Raw genomic sequence first — 26,049 nt, forward strand, 5'->3', positions numbered from 1 at the left:
GAATCACGAGGCCTGAGAATAAGGAGTTTGGTCGGCAAAAAACAGTGTCAATGTCGAGATATTTGTGTCTGGAGGAAAAGACGATTTTTTATCTCTCTCAGCTCGGATCGTTCCATCCGAAAAAGTAAATACACGCATTGAGTGTTTTCTTTATTTTTATGTATCTGCGGCGTCCCAAAAGCCGCGTCATCCCAAACTTCTCGTCTCTCGCTTGCTCCCGCGCGGGGACCAGCAGCAGGCAGGCAGCTGCTGAGGGCTTCGTGTCGCACGAAAGAGCGCGTAAATGTTCGTATTATGAGGTCAGCGTCATAACACCGAGAAGAATCTTGAAACGCCCACGTTTTATGCCCACTGACATCATCTCGCAGCTTTTCGCTGGCGTTCGCGCTTCTCCTTTGAAAAACTCGAAGAAAATGCAAGATTTTTCGACCTCTGCCCCTTCCACGTCCCCCTTGAGGCCCCGCCGAGGACAGTCGAGCAGAATCGCATCGATTTTGCTCACTTTCATTAGTCACCGTCCCGGAGAATTTTAATAATCAGAGAGGAACGAAAAAACTATAAAAATGTTCCAACCGATCGAAAAGAAAACGAAATTCCTGCTCGACTTAGTTGGCTCACGCGCGTGTACTCACAACTGGCAATCATCGGAGCATTGGCGCAACTATAGGCGGCGAGCCATTGTTTTCCCGATAAGTCGAGCCCGTCGTCTACCTTCATGAATACGTATTATGTCGCGCGCGTACGTGTTCAATTTTCGTTTCGTTATAATAAGGCGACACCTCGCGCGATCACTGGCTTCAGTTACCTGGCGACAGGCCGCCAAGTGAAATCCGCCTTTTTTTTCGATGTTTCGTCCGGCCCGAAAGCCATTCGGAGGCGATTTTAATAGCGGGAATAATGCGTTGCATCAATTGTGAATATTTGTTCGATATTTTTTCGGTGAGTCTCGAATCGGCGACTGGCTTGAAAAAATAGTGACGAAAAACTCATTCGATCGATTTTTCTTCCAGAAAAATCCACGATTTTATTGATTCGGATTCTCATTTCGCAGATTACCTGTTCGATACAAACTCTCGAGACACACGCAGCGCTTTAATTCATACCGAAATCGATCGTTTCAATTTTCTAATACATTCGTGAAAGTGAATTTGTAGCTTCAAGTCCTTTCTCGTACGACCAGCAACGTATTATTCGTTGCGTAATTCTAGCGTCGAATCAGTGACAGATCTCTAATTTCCGCTCAACGACAAAAGAAGTGCAAGGGTGAAAGTCGTCGCTCATTGTTCGCGAAAGAAACGAGAGTCTGCGATAGGCATGCCGCGATTGCCCAAGATATACCTCAGCAGGGTCTTTGGGTCATCGCTTTGGCAAACCTCTTTTTCACGATCTTCGAGTTTTGCAACATCCAAATACAGCCCAATCTCGCGTCCTGTTTCTTATTCGTTAATCCATCGAAAAAGTGAACATTTTCACCACAGCATTTTTTGCTCCATTACAATTTTTCAAAGACTAAAAATTAAGAGCTGTATTCAAGAGCTCAAAAAAATATGTTTTTTCTTTCAATTTTTTTCAGACCTTTTTAGACGTGCTAACCTTTTCGACGTGGCTCGTTTATTTTCGTGGGCTCCTGAAGCGATATTTCAAATAACTCCAATTCAAATATACGAGAGAAGGCAATAAGAAACCAAACTTGGCTGGAGCTCGCCCCCCAAATTTGGTTGACAAATAAAAAATCAGTGAAATGGCGTTTCTTTGAAAACTCGAATTTTTCCCCTGATATTTTTTCATCGTTCGTTCGAAATCGATGTCTTATTAAAAAATGATAACTCGAAAGAAATGAATAAAATGCGAAGCAAAGATTTCGGGGTTGAAGTCTGATCTTTCGTTTTGTTTTATATTTTCAGCTGGACACATGGTTTCGACCGAAAAAATCCGGTCGCGGTGGTGGGGTCAGAAGTGGCACTGGCCTCAACACCGCCCCCCGTCCAAATTCTGGCGATGATTTCGACGAGATCGAGCAACAACGTTCCATCATCGAGAGGATGGATGAAGAAGCGATGAACGAACGATTCGAAAAGATGCTGGTGAGCGTTTGAAAGGAGAAAAAAAGTGAAAATTCGTATCGATTTTCTCGTGCAAAGCTTGCCTTTAATTAATTCGTTATTTTCAAAACGAGAATAATTTTTCTGTCCATTGAAACATCTCAAATGTCAGAGTTTTTAACAAAATCAAAAAACTTATCAGTCGTCGAAATCTCAAATGCATATTCAAAAGAGAGAGGGATAAACGCACAGAAATAGTTGACTCGATTTGTTCTTGCCTCTTCTGGCTCATGTTTCTCCAGAGTTTGTAGATTTTTGGGAGAAACCTCTCGTTGAAAAGATTCTTCGAGAAAGTCCATCAACTTCGACTGGACTTTCAAAAACAATCCATTGCACAATTTATGTGATTCTTCCGCATGGATAGCCGCCATAGATTCGTTGAATATACTCGCAGCCTCTAACGACCATTAAATCATTCTTGGCCGATGATTCTTCTTCCAGGAATCTTCGTCGATGTCCTTCTCTTTCTCCCCCTCTTTCGTTTTTCCTCAACATCAATCGATAAGAACGATGAGAAGAGTAAAAATTTAACAAAATTAAAAAAAAAAAAACGAAAATTTGTTAAAAGTTGTTGTTCAGCTCGATGTTTTAATATTTATTATTCAAATTTCAGGCCAACATGAATTTAACCGAGGAGAAAAAAGAGCCGCTGCGACAGCAGACTGAAACGAAGAAGAAGGAAATGTTGGTACTTCATTACAAGGGAAGCATACAAGAAAACAGATCAAAGTTCGACAAACCGGCCGATTACATACAATATTTGGCACAACCAGATTTGAGTGTAAATAAAATCTACAGCTGTATAGAATCGCTCAGAATAGCATTAACGAATAATCCTCTGAGTTGGGTCCAAGAATTTGGTACGAAAGGGCTCAAACAAGTACTGGCGACCCTCAACGAATGTTACAGAAAGTAAGCACCGTTTATATTTTATTATCTCAAAAACATTTTTCGAATATTCCTCGGTTTCATTCGTCACAATATTTAATCACTTTTTCTTATTGTTCCATTGCAGTGCTCTCGTATATTACGATAGGTAAATTTGTGAGGAAAAAAACATTTACTAACGTTTCGTTCTGTTGCGATTTCTAATCATTTGTGATCCCCTTAATTTTTATCCCGATTTTTGATGCAGTTTATTTTCGCTTATTAAATATACACTCAGCCACGTGAATCATTCCGTTCAGTGAGTTTCGACCGTTGGCTCTGCGTGAGAAATTTAAACATCGGCATAAAATAGTAAAATTTTTGAAAAGTTACGTTAAAATTTCATTTTAATCAAGATCAAGTCCTTCAACAAAAATGTGTGCAAAAATTATAATATTTTCGATGAGTTTTCAATGAGTATAATAAAAACGAAATATTTTGATGGATTTAAAATCATTTGAATTGCTTCAGTTTAGGAGGTTCGAAATTTGCTTCCAGTAAAAGTGTTTGGCTGAAAAAAGGTGTAATTTATCCTCAATTTAATTTTGAGCCCAATTTTTAACGCGATTTATTTGCGCTTATCAAGCTTTTTTAGCATTTCGTTAGGATGCTCCTGGAGAGGATTTAATTCAATATTCAAATCTATTTTACAGTGACAATCGGTACGAGAGAATACAATACGAATGCATACGATGTCTCAAAGCCATAATGAACAATACGGTGGGAATAAAAGAGATGTTGGCCCATCACGAAGCGCTGACGATTGTTGCTCGTTCGTTGGAACCGAGCAAACCGTCGGTCATGTACGAAGCTGTCAAACTCCTCGGCGCTGTTTGTCTCATATCGAGTGACAGCCACAAAAAAGTTCTGGACGCGATTACGATGAACGGTGAATTCAAAGGACGCGAAAGATTTTTACCAATTGTTCATGGATTGATGAACAAGCAGAATGAGAATTTGAGAGTGAGTATAGTCATAATAAATACAATTAATTCATTCCGAATAAAATTTTTTTGGCAAATCAAAAGACTGAACAATGCCTGCAAGTAATAATTTGATTTTTCTGCTTCAGGTCGTTTGTCTCCAACTGATAAATTCCATCATTTCCTCGGCCGAAGATTTGGACTTTCGGTTACACCTCAGAAACGAAATAATGCGAATTGGTTTAGCGGATATACTCGAGTCATTGGAACGTGACGATTCCGATGATCTGACAACTCATTTGAAAATCTTCAACCGTGACAAGGAGGAGGATTACGAGGAATTCGTGCAAAGATTCGACCACGTAAGATTCGAGCTGGACGATGTGAACGATTGTTTCGAAGTGGAGAAAAATCGCGTCATGGACACGCCCGCCGAGCCCTACTTCTTATCGATACTCCAACATTTGTTGTTCATTCGAGACGACGCACTCGTGAGGCCAGCTTATTACAAACTCATCGAAGAATGCGTCTCCCAAATAGTACTTCATCGTTCGGGTTGCGATCCTGATTTTAGCGCGACTAAGCGATTCCAAATTGATGTACAACCGCTCATCGACACTCTCGTGGAAAAATCGAGAGCCGAGGAGGAACGTCGACTTGTAGAAATGTCACAAAAATTGGAAGCCGCCATCTCCAGCAAACAAGAAGCTGAGGCTAAACTTCAACACGCTGAAAACAAAATTCGGGAACTGGAAAGTGGCGGAGCGAGGCCTGGACCAACGGTGCCAATTCAATTTCCTCGTTTTAAGAAAAATAATTCTGTTTCAATTAAATTTATTCAAGGATTATTGGGTATCGATTGATGAAGTAATAAAAGAAATCAAAAAATTCTAGTCACAAATGATCGAAAAGTTCGTGATTCACGAATATTTCAAATCTGGTAAATATCGTTTGAAACGAATGATTCATTATTAATTGCAGAAAGTCGGAGCTGGCCCACCTCCACCACCGATGCCCGGAATGGGCGCACCACCGCCACCGCCGATGCCAGGCATGGGAGGTCCGCCTCCACCACCGATGCCAGGCATGGGTGGCCCTCCTCCACCTCCCATGCCGGGCATGGGGGGACCACCACCGCCACCGATGCCTGGCATGGGTGGTCCACCACCTCCCCCCATGCCAGGCATGGGTATGGGACCTCCGCCACCGCCGATGATGGGTGGCATGAGGCCACCGATGCCAAACGCCGTTCAAGTATTACCTCATGGACTCAAACCCAAAAAAAAATGGGAAGTCGATGGACCCCTGAAGCGTTGCAATTGGAAAGCGGTGAGTGGATCAACTGAATTGATTTTTTTCGCTTCGACCCTCTCTTATCCCCATAAAAATCACATTGTTTTGCAGCTTGTGGAAAATTGTATAATAAAAGATATTGAATTATTCGATTTAGATTTTGCCTCACAAACTGAGCGAGAAATCGTTCTGGGTAAAAGTACAAGAAGACAAATTGGCGAGTCCGGAAATTCTCAACGGACTGGCACAAAAATTCTCGTCGAAACCAGCGAGCAAAAAGATCGATGACGTTGTCGACAAGAGTGCGCCATCGAAAAAAGTCAAAGATCTCAAAGTACTGGATAGCAAAGCTGCTCAAAGTATTTCAATCTTGTTAGGTGGCACGCTCAAGCACATGTCCTACGAAGAAGTTAAAAGTTGTTTGCTCAGGTGCGACGGTCCCGTTATCTCCGACAACGTACTCCAAGGGTTGATTCAATATTTGCCACCTCCCGATCAACTCACCAAACTCCAAATGTTCAAGGACCAATACGACGATCTTACGGAGGCTGAACAATTTTGTGTCACGGTAACAAAATCCAAAATTGTTTTTTCTATAATTGTACATTCGTTTCGAAATCGCAAACTGCGTTGCTTCATTGATGTAAGGGAAAAAACTAATCATCTTGACTCTTTGACAGATATCGACGATAAAAAGACTGCTGCCACGATTACGATCGTTGAGTTTCATGTTGCGCTACGAGGAATTAGTGCAAGACGTGAAACCCGATATAGTAGCCGGTACAGCCGCTTGCGAGGAAGTCAAGTGTAGTAAAAAATTCGCCAGAGTTCTCGAGCTTATTCTCCTATTGGGAAACTACATGAACTCCGGATCGAAAAACAGCGGAGCTTTTGGTTTCGAAATCAGTTTTCTCGGCAAGGTTTGTCAACGTTCCGCCAAAGTTTATTTTGCATACAAGATGATTCGTAAATATCGTTATCAGCTGATCATTCATCGACTGTTTATCTGATGTGTTGTCGTGATTTGACTTTAGTTGACGAGTACGAAAGACGTGGAAAACAAACAAACGCTCATGCACTTCTTGGTCGACACGATAGAGAGGAAATTCCCTGAATGTTTGAGCTTCACCGAAGAACTGTCGCATGTTGATCGAGCGAGTCGTGTATCTTTGGAAAATATTCAACGCACCCTTCGCCAAATGGACTCGAACATAAGAAATCTCGAGCAAGATCTTGCCAATGCCAAAGTTCCTCAGGGAGATCAAGATCTCTTCGCTGAGATAATGACCGTATGTTAAACACAAAGAAAAAGCACTTTTGTACTAAACTCGTTCAAAAATCTGCAAATTTCTTCTTTGTTTACCATTCAATTTTATCGATGTTCCCAATTTATAGCCGTTTGCCAAAAAGGCGAGGGAATCTTACGAAGTGATGGAAAACATGTTCAAAAAAATGGATGGCCTGTACACCGATATTTCCGAATTTTTCGCTTTCGACAAACAAAAATATACCATCGAGGAATTCTTCGGTGACATCAAGAAATTCAAGGACGACTTTTTAGTGAGTTATTCGAATATTCACGTAATCGTTTCGTGGGAAAAACTGAGCTCTGAAGAACCAACGATTCGAAATTCAAAGTTTATCGGAATTTCCAGACGATGTTTTTGTTTTCTTTTTCAGCACTCACAAGCGGAGATAATAAAACTTCGAGAGAGCGAAGAAAAGCAGAGAAGAGCTCGGGAAGGTCGTGAGAAAGCGGAGATCGAAAGGGCGGCTCGAGCGGCTCGTAAGCGCGCCCTTGTCGACATGAATGCTCACGAGACGCAAGAGGGTGTAATGGACAGCCTGATGGAGGCGTTACAGACCGGCTCGGCGTTTAGTCGACCGGATCAGCGTAGGAAACGACAAACTCGAGTTGCCGGTGGTAAGTTAAAATTAGTTAGGGATCAATACGGTTCGACTAGAATAACAAAGTGGAGTCCGGCAAGCAGAATAACGATATTCGACGGAAGGCTCGCTAGCGATTTGACGATGTGGGAGGAGAGCAGGACTCCGGAAGGGAATAAAAGCGAAATGACGCCGAACGAGAGAAGGTGCACATCTACGAGCGGAAATTTCGATTGTGGGAAAATAAATGAAACTGTGTACTACACACCGGTAGAAAGTAGTCACGACATCAAGAAAATCATGCTGAGCGAAGCGAAGAAAGCTCCAAAAAGCAAAGCACGGTTTCTGTCCCGTGTGAGTTCGTTCCAAAGAAAATGTCGTACAAAGGACGGCCACAGGAGTGCCAATCCTTTGAATTGCATAGGTTCGCCGATTTTTGGAAAAACTCCAAAACGCGAAATTCCAATAAAAGTGAGCAAAAACATCGTACTAGCACACGTCGACAGCACGAGCTCAATCGACACTTTCTATTCGGCCAAGTCGCACCTTCTCGTTTCCAGTCCCACAAAAATTGTCGTTGAAATTCACGAGCACGTAGATTCCAACAGTCCTACGAAGGCAGTAGCGAGAAACTACGGCACGATACCGAAAGTTGAACGCAAGACTTCGACCTCGTCGATCAAGAGCGTCTCCGAGGCTTTGAATCAATCTTACGCTTGCGTCGTGGACGAATTGAGAAAAATAACTCCGGAAAAAGCAGCGGTTTGCAGAACGCCAAACTCGTCGCGTGACAGCCCAGAAATAAACGTGAAACCGTCACTGTACAGGGAAACTTTGCTCAACGAAGCGAAGCGGTTGATGCCGTTCAAGAAAAAACGAATGAACATTTACAAGCGCAATAGCATCGTGCGACGTGCCATAATCAATCGAAAGAAACTAGCGCACAAGCGACCCGTTCCGAGGTCGCCAAAACCACACAATTACGTTGCAAGTCCGACAAAGATGAGTTCGTCGCTGCCAGTAATGAGCGCCACAGGTTCCCCCGCCGTTAATCCAATTCGCTCGCAGTCGGAACTGAAAACAATGTTGCAGCTTTCGAAATCGAGCGACCAGCTGACCGACTCCATCACCCAATTTCCCACTTGCACTCTAACGAGGACGAAGAACTTTGAAAATATCTCTCAAGTTCACGACGAAAATCAGAACGACATTGCTCTCGATCGCAGCAATTCGACTCCGCTGTCGAACGAGTGCAGTCTCGCAGAAAAATTCGATTTTCCGTGTTCTCCTTTGAGCGTCGTCGATTCTCCAAAAATCGGTGAAATCAGTGGCATCTCAGAGTTGCCGATGAACACGCCTCCTCCCAATAAGCCAGAAAACGAGGCAAACTCTTCGATCACTTACAGCAACGAGAGCACGCGACAAGAAACAACGAAAAAACGCTTAGTCTCACCAACCATGCCCAATATTCTTGATACGTCGGAATGCCATAACACGAGCACGCCCCAAACACCTGCAGCCTCTCGAAAAGGCTCACCAAATTCGAAAAACACTCCAGAGAGACTTTCGATTATCGATACTTTTGTTAAATCTTACCATTTAACGGGCTCTGACAGCTCGAAAAAAAGCTGGAAATTTTGGCAAAAAGACGACAAGAACGACAACATCGTTACTTTGGGATACAAAAAATTGCGAACGAGTACAACCGACGTTGCTGGGAAAATGAACACCGTTGATGAGAATCCCGAAACGAACGAGCCCGACACGAAATAGCTTGACGACTTACGATCCGAATATGTTGGCATATTTTGCGTCGCCATTATCATCGAATTTTGTACAAATTTCTTCCTTAATGCTCGCTCAATACTTCGTTGCACAGCTTTTCTTAGAATACTCTTGCTTTTGCTTTGTAAATAGTTCTTTATGTCTCAATCCCATCGATATATTTCGCACGTTCTGCATCTTTTCAATTGCACGTTTTTTTCTTACTCGGCAAGCTAACTGAATGTTTGCGATGATTGTACAATTCTTATTTGTAAATAATAGTTGAACGAGGTGGATATTGATCCTGCGCTTTGTAAAATTGCTTGATTGTTTTTATAGCTGCTTTTATAAACTGCCGCACGCACTGGAGAGATTTCTTAATAGTTCTCTCGAATGAGCCGTTCAATAAAACGATTATAATGATTATTAAGCCCCGGAAACATTCAGTTTTCGAGATGTTATGAAAAGTGATAATCTTTTGACGCCCCCTTCTGAAATGATCGAATCAACAGTCCTTCGTAGCGTTTGATGTTGCGAAAAAATATTGAAAAATGTATTAGCCCATGGCACGAGTGTAAGATGTATAAAAAATCATTGTAAGCTCTGTTTTTCTGATTAAATTGCATGCAAGAAATCTCATCAATACGCTCAATCACAACGCTTCGCAGGGAGCTCACGCTATGCAATCCTCAAAGCTTTCCATCATTTCTCACTCCCTATGGTAAGGCAGCTTCACACGCATGTGACTTTACTTTTCTATTATCATCTCTATTCAGCCAAGTTTTACCTTCGCTTTAATCTTGATTGCTCTATCGGTAGAGTAGCGACAGATTCCATATTTTTTTTTCTGTTTACACGAACAGTGTGAGCTCTTGGTACACGAGGATTCGAAATCTGGTTTCGTGTCGCAAGGACGATTAATAGAAATCCGTAATGGTACAAGATTCGAAAATTCATCATGAAATAATGAAAAACGTACTGTCAGTTACAAATAATTACTACGAATTAACGAAAAAGCTGATGAACGGTTTTGTAATCATTTTTTTGTCGTTTCCGATGTCGTGAAGTTTGTACCGTACAGTTAGTGCCGTGGAAAGTATTAATGGTGAAAAAACTTTGTGTGTTTCACAGCGGAAAGACGAGCTCAGTTAAACAGGAGTAGATCGAGAACGGGACTCGTTGGAACGGGGTTACTTGGTAGAGAATTGTCAACGTAAGTATCTCGTGAGCGAATAATCAGATTTTTCCACACTACTTCGTACGAACGCTTTGGAATATTGGAGCAGCACCATCTGTGGAAATTTTGAAAAAATTTTCTGTAATCATCATCAAATCACGAGTAAAAAAACAGAACCAATCGCATGATATGCCCGAATTTTTGAACGAATACTTTACTGATAATTTGTTTTGGTTTGTCTCGTTTCAGGGAACTTCTCAGCTCAGCGTAGCACAGGAAATGTTCAAGTCTCCGTCCTAAATTCGATGCTGTGATCGCTTACGCTTCAAATACCGTAAAAGTCCGTTGAAATGAAAACAAACGGACGAGGGTCAAGTGCTTGGAAGAAGAAGAAGATGAAAGAAAAGAGACAAAAATCTATTAGTTGGATACTCGAAGTGATTTGAGCGGCTCGAGTGTCTTCCTTTCATTTCATTTTTGACATGTGGATTCGCGAAAAAACGTGGTATTTTTTTCACCATTTTTTTGCTCGTTGCGCAGTTTTGCACAAATCAATGGCCGCGAAATAATAACGATTTTAATGCTGTAAATTTACGTTTGTAAATTGTTGAATCTTTGAATTACGATATTTCTCGATCGATCGAGAAATTCGATCTGTGTACATTGAAAATTATTTTTAACCGAGCGAGAAGGGAAAGAGGGAATCGAATTATTCGATACATTTTGAGAGTCTGGAAAACCTTCGTTAGAAGGGTTCGAACGATTGGAAAGTCAATTGTTGAATAATTCAATTGTAAATTCTTAGCGAGTCCGAGCTTTTAAAAGCCCGCCAGTATTTTCGTAATTTATATATACTTTCGAAAAAAATGTCGAGCCTAAAACCACGCAGACACTATTAGCAATCTAGCGTAGCTGCTTTTTATATTTAAATGGAAAAAAATGGTGCTTTCGTAACGAAGAAAAGTACGGCTCGTAATTTTGTACACTCGCAAACACACGTGCGAGATTTGCAATTTTTATTCTTCCAAATATGTAAATAGTCATATGGAATTGTGGAATATGATCGATTACGTATTTTCTCGTAATTTTCATGCAATTTGGCACAGACATGCATTTCATTTTTACTCCTCATTTTTTGTCTCCTGTACTTATAGCGAAACATGACTTTTGCTGAGGAATACAGAAGTGAATTGAGCAATTATTAAAAATCGATAAGACGTTGAAAATTAATGTCTCAATAGATTCGAGCGTTGAGGGCCTTTGCGAAAATCAGCAACTTCGAAAGCCTCGAAAGAGTGAGAAAGTGGTAAAGAAAAAATCAAACGGAGCCTTAAAACTTTTTAAAAATTTTATTACGTTGAATATCAGAAAAAAATGAAACTGCCAGTCAAGGGGCACAAAAGTCGTCGTGATATTATCAAATCGTGCCAATTATGGTAAAAACAAACAAAAATTTAACGATTACAATACCTCAGCGAAATTATATGATACTGAATGGATATCTCGATAAACGCACACAATTACTCGAGATCGAGGATATGATAAAACGTTTTAAAAGCCTTCAAAATCCCGACAACATTGTTTATACATCTATTGTTATAAAGTGGAAAATAAGTGAGAGTTCGATGTATCTATACTGTGAATATTTCGTCATAGAATATAATTATAGATTATTATTGATATTAAAAAAACATTTTTACTACCCCTCTCAATATTCCTATCCAAAGAACAGTTTTTAACAATTAAAAACTCTGTCAATTCCCGGAGTATCCACTGCCCTGTAAAATGAATAGATTAAAATGGTTGTAAAAAAAATATTATTAATCATAAAGGTTCTCGTTCATTGTTCATCATCATATTTTCATTATGTTGAGGAAAGATTATCCGAAAAACACTAATAGCACAAGAATCAAGATTGACGCAGGGTCTAGTTCCAAATACTAAGCACAGATGTCGCTACGGTCGTTTTCGTCGATAAAAAAGATTCGATGACAGAGCTCGGACAGAGCTTCTCAACTCTGTTTACAATCGAGTAGGTGGTACAAGATTTACTTAGTTTGACGGCACACTTACATTTCTACCAAAATTCAATTCTATCAGAAACATTTATACCAAAATTTGATTGCACAACTATCGCATACCAACTCTACCAGAACATTCGTATTCGTAAATGTATAATAAATCGCAACGACTGTACGATGAAAATAAATACTTTCGAAATATTATATCTGACGGTTCATTATTTAAGAAAAAATTACTTCCATGAACTTCCATAGTCGTGAAATAAATCGTTGGTTTGGTTACTCACGTTTACAGGAACGGCTCTCGATCTTCTTCCTACCTTTTTCCTCCTTGATCCTCGCGATTTCTGTTTTCAAGCTCCACGATCCTCGCGCTCTCCGTCTTCTTCCACACCTTCTTGCTCTCCTTTCTTTACGACCCTTTATCCTGCTCCATGGTTCCGATCATAAAGAACTTTCCACATATTTTCAACACACACTTTCATTCCAATATTTTTTCGTGCTCCCATGTTTTCAGCTTGTTATCACTTCACCGCATCGCACAAAATCGCCATCAATTCACTGTCACAAATTTATGTTTTTGCTGTTGTGTTTTTCGAAGAGGAACTCGAGTTTTTATTCACCAGAAATTCAACTTTACACCGGCGCGAAAATGGAAACTTGTTATTCGCTTCTTCTGATCGAATGTGGTTAGATTTTGAAATTTTTATGAAGGACGAACCACAACGGACTCTTGCAGCGATATATAAACGAACTCAAATGATCAGATTTTACTTTCTAAAACTAGTTTCTAAGTTTCGTTGCTGAGAAAACCGTTTTTGCGCAAATAGATAAACCAATGCCGAGTAACAGAAATATTTGTAGCGACAACCTGTGCCACCGTTTCGTGGAGCATCGAGTGCGCCCGCGTGTGTGCACGCGTGGTCGGTTGCTCGCGTCCCATTGTTAGCATTTGACTATAGTAAGAACTATATTCGTAATGCTGTACATAGCTGCGGTTATACGCGTTGCGTGCGTTGCTTAGCGTGCAGCGTTTGCAACTCCGACTTATCTGCATGGAATCTTGCCTGCGCGACTTCAAAGTGATACAGAAACTGTATCGAGCTCGGAACTGTGTCAAACTATCCACTATGGAGTAGATTTACTGACTGTCCGTCTTCGCTTGCCGACAACCCCATGGCTTTAGGACCGTGCGTTAGGTGCTTTGCTTTGCGTTGCGTTGCTCGGGGTATGCTTGCATCTTAGCTCGCTTGCGAACACGCGCGCGTGCGAGCATACACACGACCCCGAAACTATATGTTACAGGCGTCACTAAACTGTTTCTGTTACTGACCCTTGCCTCGGAAATATTCATTCATGCGCAAATTTTGTAACGATAATAACGCCGAGTGCTAGAGTCTTTCCTATCGACTTATCCATAGTTGCGTCCAAAAAAGGGACTCTCGGAAATTAAAGGAAAAAAATTGTATATTCATAATGAACGAATCGATATTTTTTTTATTAAATTTTAACTCCAATTTTCGTTCCGTTGTGCTTTGGTGCCTTTTATCGATTCGCTCGATCCTACATTTTTTCATTATTTTAGTTGAGAATTTAGGTGATTAATCAGTTACTTCAGTGAGAGTGAAGTTACTGTTTAAATTATGAAATAAATGTTAAAATTACACTAACTGCTAAAATTATGACCGCTATCAATTTTAAATGGTTTCTGTTTTATTTATTTATCGATCGATTTTTGAAAAATTAAATCGTAGGAAAAGATTATTTTAGTCATTAAGGATAAAGTAGAAATTCACGTGTCATATTTTCAGTCCCGTTTTCTCAATTCATTATAATCGAGAACGCGTAGCTTTAATTAACCGGACCGACGCTCACCCTCCGAATCGCTAGTCCTCACCCTACGCCCGTCGAGCGGTGAGTGAAGTGAGGAGTGAGGCAGAGAGGCGAACATGTTGCGCGGTGCGCGCGCAGCGCTCTCTCTCCTCCCTCCTGTCTCGCGCTCCCCGCCCAGTGCCAGACCGACTCCCTCTCTCTCGCTGGCTGGCCGAACGCCCTATCCCCACTCCACTACCCTACTACGCTACAAAGCGAATTCTCCGGCCAAAATCCAAACACGACCAAGCGTAAACGCGTGAAGCGAAGCGTGAAAACGTGTGATGACGAGTGAAAACAAACCGAACGAATTATTATGTATAATCCATTGGAAAATATTGACCGAACGATTGCCATAATTTTATCAATGCCCAAAAATGTATGTACCGAACCGTAAAATAAATTACAATCATTTAATAAAATTATAGATTATTTGTGGCGTTCTAATATTTTAATGTTTATATATTAATTTGTTTTAATTATATTTTTGTTAAATTTCTTCTTTATTTTTGATAAAAGTTGTTCGTTCTATTAGACAACCTGCTGTTGTATCTTGTATAAAACAGTGAATATATTGTTGATGATTTGTGCAGTATTCAGTGAAGAAAATTAAGAAATCCCCAAATCCGGATGGCCAAGTTCACGGAGGTAACGACGAGTGGTCCATACCCTGGAATGAAACTGCTGTAGCCAATAAACGAGCACATCTTGATTTGACGCCCCTCCCTCTCGCCCTGGCAGCAATGACAGTCGTCCCTAACCTCCAAAATTTTGACGTATAGTGTTTTTCATCGTAATGACACTTATATAGTTTCTTTAAGTAGTTTCGTCGTGTTTTAATATGTAACAAATTATAAACAAATTATTCGTATATTTTCTCCTCTAGATACGATAAAACAAAAAAAACTGTCGGTCAAGCGTGCAAACAATAGTTCGCATTCATTTCAATTGAAAAACATTGAGAATATCGTATACACGAAGAATTTCTCATTGTGGCGGACGAAGTGCAGATTCTAAATATAAAATTAAACCTCACACTTTTTTTTTACTTATAAATAACGCTGTTTTGCAATATACTCCTTGTGTTTGATATCATCGCGTGATAAATTTTGTGCAATTCAACAAAGAATCGAGAAAACCAAACAAAAGATAAACATCGACACTGTACGTGATGACTTCGAAGTAAATTATAAAAGTCTTTTTTCGTTCTCTCTACTTCACTCCTTTATTCTCCGCTTTCATACGATGGTACGTTTTCCACTATACTTTTGATTCAGTACAAATTCACAGTAATCGAAAAAGTTTTGATTTTAGTCGATTTCAACTGATTGTCCCATTTGTTCCTAATCATTAAAAGTTTGACAAGCACAATGATGTTTTACAAAATAGAAATGATTATAAATACAATTGACGCATAAATGAAATCTTGAATTTTTTCAACAAAGATTCCGATTGTGTTTTTCTGTAGCACAAAATGTTGATCTCTAAACGACACTGACATCAGTGTAATGGCTGAAGAAAAAAGTACAACAGACAATGGCCCGTCATTAATTAATCTCGTGGATGAAAACCTCTTCGAGCTCAAATGTCTCATAAGAGCAAACTGTATCGGACAAAGCGCAAGATGTGAAATTGGCAAGAAGCAACTACTTGCTTTTACAACTTCGCGCAAAGATATCGGTCTTTATTACCATGACAATATTCACCGGCCACCGGTAATCAAAAGAATACCATGGTTCAAAGCGCCCCAGAGAGCAATCTGTGCTCTCTGCTTTGACCCCACTGGATCATGGCTTTTAGTTGCCAGTATTGATGGATCTCTCTATATCGTCCCTGCTTTGGCTATCGTTGATGCTACCAGTACCGTCGATCACAGATGGCTCATCAATGACTTGACTTCCTTCACTTCTTTGAATTTGCAGTCTTCCTACTCGAGGTAAGAATTTAATCTCAGCCAAAGTGAGCGGCATAATAAATTTGATCTCCTACAAGTCAGGCATTATATTCTCGAATATTTTCTATCCTAATCAATGAATTACCCAAAAACAACATTTTTCTACTGGATTAGCTAGATAATTCTGCATTTAGAATGACAGAATTATGTGGATAATACAGTTAAAAAATTTTATCTTGATAAAAAGGAAAAAAATGTAGTTTCAATAAACCCTCTTTATTTTATCCTGTAGGAGATGAATATGATTCGTTTTTTTTTCTCTTTCAGACCAACCTGTTTGACCTGGTGGCAAGGTGTAACGCAATGTAGTCACATAGGTGTGATTGGGACAGACAGGGGGGAAGTAGTGTTTGTAAATCTCGAGAATGGTCAACAAGTTGGTTTGACTCGAGTGAACTGTGGTCTCATTTCTAGTCTTCATGTGTGTCAGGACAATAGTCTCGAGATTGTATCGCTTTTAATAACGAGTCAATCGAGGCAACAATGGCGTTTGATATTGGAGCAGCGCACAACAAATTACGTTTATCCACTCAACAACGTAAAGTCTCCCGTTTCACAATCTTGTTCCGTATTGAAATCATCTAACGAGTCGATCAATGACGATGGAAGAATATTTCCGCCTACGAGGTCACGCCTGCAAGGACTCAAATTACTTTCTGCTGAAAAACTTGCTGCGCTGAGACAAAAATTGGCTGAAGCGAGGAATCGCAATCTTACGAATAATCTTAAGCGTCAAGGTGAACATTAATAAAGAAACTGCCTAATAATTCATAACAAAAAAATACTGAAAAGTAAATTTGTTTTTTAGACAGCGGAAGTAGCAGCGGAACGGAGGAAACAAATACCCCGGAACATACCAGTCGCAATTTTGATGAAAAACTCGACACTTTTACACCTGAATTATTATCCAGTGATATGTTTCTTTTGCCACAGTATACGAGACAGGGACAACATTTGTATACCGGTTACAGTGAAGCAACGCATCACATTACTGTGAGAACACAAAATTTAAGTTTACCGATCGTAGACATCGGATGTTTGAAAAATTATTTAAAAACATTTTACAAGGGACGAATGAGCACGAAAGTCTCTGTGCTTTTGGCATAATGAATCATTCAGGAAACAATAGATTTAAAAAAAGAAAGGGCCTCTTGTAGTATAGCATTGTTGTGATAGTCTGTCGAGCAGTATTTCTTGATTTTCATCGGAAGCGTCCTTGTATCATTTTGAACGAGTTTCGAAGGCCCGAAGTACATTACGCGCCGAAAATGAACGGTTTTTTTGAAAACACTGGAGCATGTAGTCTCGTAATTCTATAGAAGAGATATTAATTGAATAACAATGATTCATTTTGTTTCCAGATCCACGGAACCGATGTATCCCTGGTTCCATTTCACATGTACAAAATGCCGGGTCCTTGCCGAGACATATTACTAACTCAACGTTTATTTTTCGTGGTCAGTCCAAATCGACGAAGTCTCTCTATAATTTCATGGCCATTGTCCGAGACGAGAATAGGAGATGATAGTGATTTCAAGAAAGAATCTCTCATCGCCCGTTTCGATTTTGAAGACATTACCGAAGTGATACGCAATGTGTATAGATCGAGTGATTATAAGAAATCAACGAACGACGATTTATCGAGGAACCTCGAAAACGTTTATTCTTTACCTTCGAAAATCGAGGATCTTAGGGTCGATGTGCCTATCGTGGATACTTGTATAGTAGTTACTAATATTGCTGTTTACAAAGTCGTCCTCAGGTAACGTTGAAAGGAATCTAACTCCACTGAACTTCACAAGTCAGTAAAAAGAACAAAGATTTGTGTACTTCAATCTTTTAACGTTTTGCAGGAGATCTTTGCTCCACGTTTTTATGGAATATGTGCTGAAAAAAAACGACCTCGAGAGAGCTGGTCGACTTGGCATTGTTTTCGGAATGAATGTTCAACAACTTTTGGAATCAGCCGGTGATATTTTCTTAATGAACAATGATTGTTCGAGGGCCATGGTCTTGTACAAATTGTCTAGGGTAAATTCTAATTTCACGAATGAAAATACTCAAACTGCTTAACGATTATTAAGCAATTGACTGTTATGGATTCTCATTTGTTGCAGTGTCGTTTATTGAAGAGAGTTTTAAAAATTGCTGCTGCTGGTCGCACCGGAAAATTATTGGGCTGGCTCATGCATTGCCTCGCGCCTCCCACGGTCAGCGAATTGACAACAGCAACGAGAATTCATCTTTCGAATCTCGGTGTTCTCGCGTTTACGGAGCTTACACTCCGAGCAACCGCCCAGGAGCTCAACAACATGCACAAAGCTTTTTTGTAAGTTTTTCAGGCTTTTTTTACTTTTAAAAAGCTTTCACACAATCTCATTATAAAATGAAAAAAAAAATTCTTGAACACGTAAATCTGCAATCTATTGAGAGAAAACTTATTTTTTCTAGATTGTTTTTATCGACGAATACGTTTTATGACGAACTGTGGGCCGTTGACATCGCAGGACAAACGTGCGTCTGGAAAGCGTTGCATCATTTGGCAACGCAGAGAGGCCTCTTCACACAAGTCCTCGATATTCTTATCAAGACTGTACAGTCGTTCAACTCGAACAATTCTTGTTTTATGTCTTCGCAGAGTAAATGTGAGAAAAACTTTTATTTTTCAGAACGAGTAGTTTTGGGATAAATCGAAATTCATGATTTCGTGCTCAACTCTTCAATAAAATCGTTTTTATAATCGTTTACATCTCTACAGATTGCTTGCTAATATGCATCAGTGAACCGAGTCTCGTTCAAGCTATTCTGGCTAATCCGAATGTTGCCAGAAGCCACATGGCGTTCGTTCTTGCCAGCCTGTCGACTTTGCCGATTTTCGTATTACAGGTGACCGAGAAAGCATGAAAAACTATTCATAAAAATAGTGTCGAATATCCATAAAATATTCTCACTTTCTTGTTCTTTTAAATATTTTAATAATTACAGAGACTGGTGAACTTGTACGATCCAACTAACCCAGCACTCAGGCCTTTGCTCGTGAGGTGGCGAGCTCGTCGTCGAACAATGTCCCAGAGTTCTCAGTCCAGTCAATGTGATTCTCTGGATTCGGCGGATGTTTTGGTACGTGCAAAACGTACTAATTCTACGTTTGGATGACTCCGATAGCGAAGGATAAAAATCCTACATTTATGGTCGTTTTTTCAGGAGGAAACCGGCTCTCTCGTGGAAGAAGTTGTTGAAACATTTCTCCTTGTACTGTTGAGTCTCATTCACAAAAAGACACCAGTTCTGCGACACAATCCGAGTCTCATGCAATACATACACGGACCAGGAATCGAGAAAGTTAGTAATAAACGAAATTCACATTCTCAAAATGAGACGTCAAGATTTTTCCATTTTTTATTTTTAAAAATTTTTTTATTAAGAAATCTACTTAACAAAACGGATAAAATATGAGACATTTTTCATTCGATTTTCACAGCGTTTCAGTGGAACGACAACAAACGTAGATTTCAAGCGAAGATTATTAAGTGCTGGGTACGCTCACGTGGCGCTGATCCGGAACGGAAACGTTTACACATGGGGCAATGCGATGTACGGTTGTTTGGGTGAGTCTTCAATGCTTTGGCGAATAAAATACTCGGATACCGTTTGACTGGAAGATGAAAAGGGACGAATTTTTTGTGAACAGGTATCGGCCCATCGATATCGAGGTACGGACCTCCACAAGCGATTTGCCTATTTCGTAACATGGAAATGGAAGTTTTGAGTGTTTCCTGCGGTCGTTCTCATACTTTGGCAGTAACGAACAACGGTGTTTACGCCTGGGGATCGAGTCAGTTTGGTCAATTGGGTCTCGGCCGAGTACTGCAATGTCCAAATCCCGAACTCGTCACATCCCTCGCCCAAGAAATAATCGTTGACGCGGTTGCTGGGCAATATCACTCGGTCGCGTTGACGATCGACGGCAGGGTTTTCACCTGGGGCTGGGGAGTTCACGGTCAACTTGGTCACGGCGATACCGAACCCAAAACTACACCGACCCTCGTCAGTTCTCTTCTTGGAATTGTCATCCGCCACATTTCAGCTGGCCATGCTCACACTATCGCTCTCTCAGCCGATGGTTACGTTTACGCTTTTGGCTGCAACATTTTTGGACAACTCGGAACCGGCACCAATGTCAAGTCGTCTTTGCCCTGCAAAGTCTCTTTACTTCCGGAAAAAATCACTCACATCGCTACAGCTTACTGTCACAGTGTAAGAATTGTTTTCACTCCGTAAATAATTCATTTTTGTGCAGTCTCTAAATGAGAAAATTTCAGGTATCGAACAGCAATATTAATTTTTCATTCCGCAGCTCGCCGTCAGTCACACAAATCAATTGTACACATGGGGCGCGAGTCCTCAGGTATTGAGACTCCAAACACAAGCTCAGAAGAAGTCTAAGATCCTTGAGTATCAAGCGGCTGCGGAGAAATTCGCCGAAGCTGAATTTCAGTCACAGAACTCCCTCAACACCGATGAAAACGTCTCCAATGATGAGAGCGGAACGACTTTGTCGGACGAGACTTTTTCTCAAAATAATGAAAATGCACAAACTAATCATTTGGCCATACCCAGCAAAATACAGAAGAGATTGGCTGGTAACAAACTTCTCAAGAGTGCCAGTATGAAGGGTGTTAATATCGGAAGTCTCGAGGAAGCTCAGACTCACTTGAGGCCAACTTTGGTTTCCACCAGCTTGGTAAACGGTCGAATTATTCAGGTCCGTTGAGAAATTAATTTCACTAAAAATGAAGCATTGATAACAATATTCGTTACTTCAGACGTTAAAAAAATTGCCAAATCGTACTGATTTTTATTGTGATCGATTGAAAAAAATGTTTTTTTTTTTTTTTTTTTTACAAAAAAACAGGTATCGACGGGTTGTCACCATTCGGCATTGTTGACGAAAGACGGAACCGTTTACACTTGGGGCCGGAACTTCGACGGTCAAATAGGAAACGGTACGCGTCGGGAAGTCCTTGTACCAACGCCCCTCGATTACAATCCCGCTTCAGTACTCGCTCAAATTCCGCCGAGAAGTCACAATTTCAAGAACGAAGATTCACAGTTTCATGATAATTTTGAAAATACTGAAGAAAACGGCGATCGAAAGGCGGCTGAGACGGAGCTTCCAAATGTTCGGAGGGGAATCAACAGGATGATTAAAACTGTGAGAGTCTGTTGTGGCTGCGATTTCACCGTGGCTATTCAACCAGGTTTGCATATTTTCTTTGGCTTTTTATAAATAACTATGATGCGAAATTTCCAACAACTTTGAAACATTTTTTTCAGGTGGGACAGTTTTAGCATGGGGAAGGAATAGTATGTCACAACTGGGACGCCCGCCAACGAAAGATTCCGGGACTGATGAGAAGCTCGTGTTACTGAAATCGAGCAGGAGAGTCGTTCGTCTTCCACACGGTGCTCATGTCGCTCATGACACACCCAGCCAAGTTCCCAGTATTCCTACACCAATTATTTCTTACCAGAGTTACGACGTTACCCCGTTGGCTGGACGAGTCAGACCTTTGAGCGTCGTCGAAAAAACCTTTGGAGAATCGACCTTGCATTACGTTCTTGAACAGTTCCATGGATTGTATGACAGTACTAAGATAATGGACAAGGTTCGTCGTCGATACATTGAAGAAAATACATTGTTTGTTTTTATTTTTTATAATTTTTCTGATGTTTTCTTGAAAATTTCTTTTTTTGACAGTTTTTAGAGAACGGTGACTACCACGCTTGTTCAAAGCTCGCTCTCTTGGAGCACAATCACGCGAAGAGTTTCGCCTACCAGTTGAAAACCTTGAATCCATCGAGCTACAAAGAAATTCACAAAGCTTCGATGGCCAACGAGAATTTAAGCAAGATCGAAGTGGCGCACGTTAAAAATGACAACTCGAACGATCCGGAAGCGATCGACGAAGCAACGCTCGAAGCGAGAATCGAACAGCTGAAAAACAACACAGAACTATTCGACAAGCAAGTAGTAAAGAACCTCGTTGATTCGTTGGAAGAATGCGTGTCGAAGAAGAAAATAAAAATGCCGGCGAGTCGTTCGTTGGATAGTTTTCAAGTGCTCGAGCAAGAATTACACACTTTCGATTGCCAAGGCGGCTCGGAGGAACTGTGCGAGGACACCAAGAGCGAGGACATTTCCCTCGATTTGACGGAAGACGCTCTAGACAACGACGAAGACAACAATATTACGGAATACAACAAAAATCTCGATCGAATGCGCGACATTTTGGTCAGGCAAAATAGCAATCAACTGAATCTTTCCTTCTGCAACAATCACGACGATCATATTTCCAATCATGCGGGAATTTTAACCAAACAAAGCTCCGCTAGAACTTATGAAAAAAGCTCTCGACAGTACAGTGATATAATGCACGTTAATGGCGATTCTCTCACGGAAAATGAAGTCAATCATTTGCTCTCAGACGCAACCAGAATTATCAAATTTTACATGAACGTAATTGACGACACTGCTCACACCACAATGCGCGAAGTTCTCCATACGACTCTCGAGTTCTGGATTGAACACAATTTACCAATTCACGTACTCGAGAAAGTTTTACTCGAACATATTAACAAACTCTTCTACCCCCTTGGATTGTTACTCTTCTGGTAAGAATTTTTAATTGGTTTTCAATCGTACTCTTATTAGGCTTCCTTTTCATGGTTAGGGGGAACTCTGTATTTTAAATCGAGTGAAGCTGGGAAGTAATCAAAGTAGAATTTTGACTGTATCGATACGAAAATTCGTCTAAAAGACGATATCATTCGAATAAGAATTCGAATAAGAATATAAATTTAAGAAATGCTTTTATTTTTGTTAATTTACCAACAGCCAAAATTCGGAAGGCACTAAAGTGGACGCGAATAAAAACAGTGCCGAAATCAAGAGCTTGCGAATGATGAATTCACTGTCAACGAAATTCTGCTTGCAAGTTTGTTCCATGCTGTTACGACACGTGGATCAAGGTACGAAAGAAACATTTTAACACCGATAACTGAATTTTGAAAAATTGAATATCAATTGAATTTCACATTTTTTTCGTTGCTTCAGGTAAACCGACTATGGAATACATCGAACTGTTTTCTCTGCTGACTGCAAAAAATTATGGGCCACCATTGACGGGGTATCCGGGATCGAGTGAAAATAAAACCGCCGAGCAAATGATGGAAGGAATCATAAGTACGCTTTCATCAAAAGCCTGTGACCCTCGACCTTTTATTCATATGAAGGTGAGTTTTGCAAACTAAACCATTAAGCTGATCGTCCCGAACTGGAAATTTAAGTAGGAATTTTCAGGATGCGGAGCATGTGTCAAGTTTTCTCGAATCCGACGAGGACACCGTTGTTTTTACTTGTGGACATCAATTTCCACTGTCAACATACAAAAGCGAAGTGATACCAAACATGGAAGCGGAGTTGTTGATGTCTCAGCCTTTGCCGCTTCCTTGTACAGCCCAATTATTGGGGAATATGCTGAGCCGAGCTTCCAAAGTCGAAACCGTTTGCCCCATGTGTATTCCACGAGCTTTGCAAACGTCGCTCAATAATCTCATGGATAGATGAGCTGTTTTAAAGAATTTCCAATTCCATAGGTGTCAGAATGGTATGAGTTGGAACGTTCTGAATCATCAGTCGATTCGTCAACATCCATGACGAATTAGATAATTGTACATTAACGTAAAGAAAGAAAAAACAAATTTTATCGAGCCCCGACGTACGAGCTCAAATAGTTTTTTCTCCATTGTAAGAGGTGTTTTATCAATTTCTCTAAAGTAGAATTTTATTCAAAATTGACTGGAATTTAATCCACGCACATCTTTACTTATGCACATGATTTGATCGTTTTTTTCTTTTCCCAATGCTGCGTTGAGATTTCGGTAGAGAATATTGTCTCGAGCCCCTTGAACTATTGATAAATTGTAAATGAATATTTTTTTAACATTTTGTCGCTGAGAAACGTGAGAAACAGTAATTCACCACTTTCGACATAATATTTCTGTCTCTTTTCGTCATATAAAAAGCAGTCACTTCAGTTTGTAAGATTGAGTGACAAATAATTGAGAATCGAGACAAAAACCCCCTATAAATCGTTTTAAATTGTTATTACGCTGAACAAAAGAAAAAATTATTGCGAATTTGTTGATTTAGTGATGTTTTGGTAAAAATTTTATGGAGGCTTTGCGTTTATTTAGTGAGCTTCGAAATGTCACGGCCACTCGGTTGCACCGAAATTGCTCAACATCCAGACAAATCCGTTGGCCTCTAGTCTAGACTTAAAAAAAACAACGGAATATAAGCGTGGTAGAATGTGAGAAATCACTCATTCGAACGAACTTAGCTATCTTTAAGGAGAGATCCCGAATTAAAATACTGAAAAAAGTGTAATTTTTGCAATTTCTTTTCTCGACTCCTATATCAAAAGTATCTTTTAGGAAGTTTGGTGTTTTTTTTTTCTACACTTCGTCACTACAGAACAAATCTTTTCAGACAAAACGTTGGTACAAAATATTTTGAGACGTTGGTACTTTCCTGTTCGAAGAATAATTTCGTGGTCCGGAAATGTATTTCGAGGCCACGGAAACTTTGAAAGGGCATCGATTCACTGGAGGTGAGAAGAAAATTGCAAAAAGATCTTTTTTCAAAATTGTCATTCAATATTCGCCCATATCCGAATTGAAAAATATTTAAATTTTGAAATTCTACAATATTATAAATTGAACAAGGGAAACCGATCGATTTTGTTTGATTCGGCGATCGTTCGTCCCACACGACAAAAAGTTACTATGAAATTAGAGGAAAAGAAGAACAAACGAATTTATGAAATTGTTATGGACTTTTAGCGATCGAATTTAGTTATCCAACCTTCGAAAAACACACAACACAGAAACGTATACATGTACAAATATTATAGATACACAGATTACATTAAGGACGTACTTTGAAGGCTGACAATGTTTTTGTCGTTCGATTATCCTCGGCACTAAAATCTTCACGTCGAATCTGCGAATCTTGACACGAAAGTAGAAACGTATTTTTATCTTTTGTAGGAATATCCTTGCGAGGATGTACGGCATTGATAGCAGCGAATTATTTCGGAAAGTACTTATCGAATACCCTTGAAATAGCCATTAGACTGAAAAAATTGCGGCGATTCGAATGAAAAACATTTCAAAGAGCCTCGCAGTTAACAAGTTGGCGATTTTTTCGTTCGCAATCTTTCCATTGACTGATGTTACAAATTTTCTTTTAAAAATCCTCTGAACAAAATTCAACCAGTAGGTTCTTAAGCCCACAGTTGATTTTTCGTCTTCTATATGAAACCGAAAACTTCACGAAATACGTAAAAGTAAAAACAAAAACGTAACTTTCGTCGCATCACTGAAAATAAGGAACAACAAAAAAAGCAACATTCTAGTCAACGGCGTACAAACGCAAATTCGAAATATTGAGTAACTTCGTTTCTACCGAGACGAGTTTCTGTGGTACGAAAAAAAGTGATGAAAAAGTAATGAAAATCAGAAATGCAGAGTGACGTCAATCGAAGGAATTTTATCAATCGACTGTGGAAAACACTTTTTTCGTTTCATCTCCACGAAAATTTATCCTCGACGAATCAAATAGCCTTCTCGTTTCTTTCTCGATTCGCTTTTTATTCACAAACAATATACTACGATAATCAGCCAAATCTGACCAAATGTAATCTGTAAGATATTTTCTCGTGATCATCCACAAATCAAGTGATTCAACGAAATCTCTCGATCATTATTATTCTACATATAAAAGAATAATATACTTACTCTCCAACTTCAAAGTTGCACATGTAGAAAATTGCCGAAGTACGATTGTCTTGTACATACATAAAGTACTGAATACCGAATAGGTACCTGATTTACTTGAAGGTTTATAAATATACATACATTAAAATACCCCAAATCTGTATTACCCTCGACTCAGTAGACGAATGTTATGATCATTAAAAAGCAGTGACAAACTAAGCCGAAAAATCGTGGCGTTGCAAATGAGTAATCCAAAACTTTTTCCTCGTCGTAGTCCTGCTTCATG

General features: G+C 39.9%; 2 protein-coding genes across 12 annotated transcripts in view; both read left to right on the forward strand.

The window, feature by feature from the left end:
* Positions 1 to 12,298, forward strand: part of dia (diaphanous related formin 1) — a 34,716-nt gene extending 22,418 nt beyond the window's left edge. For 8 of the 10 annotated variants that reach the window (XM_043430674.1, XM_043430675.1, XM_043430676.1 and 5 more), the window contains 13 exons: positions 1,905 to 2,084; positions 2,716 to 3,014; positions 3,118 to 3,138; positions 3,683 to 3,992; positions 4,102 to 4,734; positions 4,934 to 5,281; positions 5,403 to 5,813; positions 5,926 to 6,165; positions 6,280 to 6,534; positions 6,641 to 6,805; positions 6,926 to 7,169; positions 10,028 to 10,109; positions 10,323 to 12,298. In XM_043430674.1, coding sequence (XP_043286609.1) covers positions 1,905 to 2,084; positions 2,716 to 3,014; positions 3,118 to 3,138; positions 3,683 to 3,992; positions 4,102 to 4,734; positions 4,934 to 5,281; positions 5,403 to 5,813; positions 5,926 to 6,165; positions 6,280 to 6,534; positions 6,641 to 6,805; positions 6,926 to 7,169; positions 10,028 to 10,109; positions 10,323 to 10,344 — 3,210 coding nt within the window. In that variant the 3' untranslated portion in view covers positions 10,345 to 12,298. Of the gene's footprint in view, positions 1 to 796; positions 940 to 1,904; positions 2,085 to 2,715; positions 3,015 to 3,117; positions 3,139 to 3,682; positions 3,993 to 4,101; positions 4,735 to 4,933; positions 5,282 to 5,402; positions 5,814 to 5,925; positions 6,166 to 6,279; positions 6,535 to 6,640; positions 6,806 to 6,925; positions 7,170 to 10,027; positions 10,110 to 10,322 lie in introns of those variants that run through there. The other 2 variants (XM_043430678.1, XM_043430677.1) reach the window with 2 other exon arrangements.
* A 1,893-nt stretch (positions 12,299 to 14,191) lies between these two features.
* Positions 14,192 to 25,982, forward strand: ca (claret). Of its 2 annotated transcripts, XM_043430062.1 has the most exons (22): positions 14,192 to 14,345; positions 14,560 to 14,742; positions 14,853 to 15,214; positions 15,435 to 15,902; positions 16,188 to 16,657; positions 16,729 to 16,913; positions 17,282 to 17,682; positions 17,774 to 17,951; positions 18,038 to 18,249; positions 18,372 to 18,565; positions 18,679 to 18,806; positions 18,906 to 19,040; positions 19,125 to 19,262; positions 19,402 to 19,528; positions 19,612 to 20,177; positions 20,278 to 20,685; positions 20,836 to 21,181; positions 21,258 to 21,589; positions 21,682 to 22,595; positions 22,819 to 22,952; positions 23,038 to 23,216; positions 23,284 to 25,982. In XM_043430062.1, exons 4-22 carry the CDS (start codon positions 15,475 to 15,477, stop codon positions 23,548 to 23,550), a joined length of 5,742 nt encoding a protein of 1,913 aa, XP_043285997.1. In that variant the 5' UTR covers positions 14,192 to 14,345; positions 14,560 to 14,742; positions 14,853 to 15,214; positions 15,435 to 15,474; the 3' UTR covers positions 23,551 to 25,982. The 2 variants fall into 2 exon arrangements, with proteins under 2 accessions (XP_043285997.1, XP_043285996.1); XM_043430061.1 differs by having other exon boundaries at positions 14,560 to 15,214.
* The last annotated feature ends 67 nt before the right edge of the window (positions 25,983 to 26,049 follow it).

Source organism: Venturia canescens, chromosome 10, assembly GCF_019457755.1.
Source record: "Venturia canescens isolate UGA chromosome 10, ASM1945775v1, whole genome shotgun sequence".
Lineage (NCBI taxonomy): Eukaryota > Metazoa > Arthropoda > Insecta > Hymenoptera > Ichneumonidae > Venturia > Venturia canescens.

Bases quoted from the DNA above. Each gene is read 5' to 3' on its own strand.
- ca (XM_043430061.1), top strand. From the start codon at position 15,475: ATGGCTGAAGAAAAAAGTACAACAGACAATGGCCCGTCATTAATTAAT. The intron at 21,590-21,681 runs GTTCGTCGTCGA...TTTTTTTGACAG, and splicing joins GTACTAAGATAATGGACAAG to TTTTTAGAGAACGGTGACTA. The intron at 23,217-23,283 runs GTGAGTTTTGCA...AGGAATTTTCAG, and splicing joins GACCTTTTATTCATATGAAG to GATGCGGAGCATGTGTCAAG.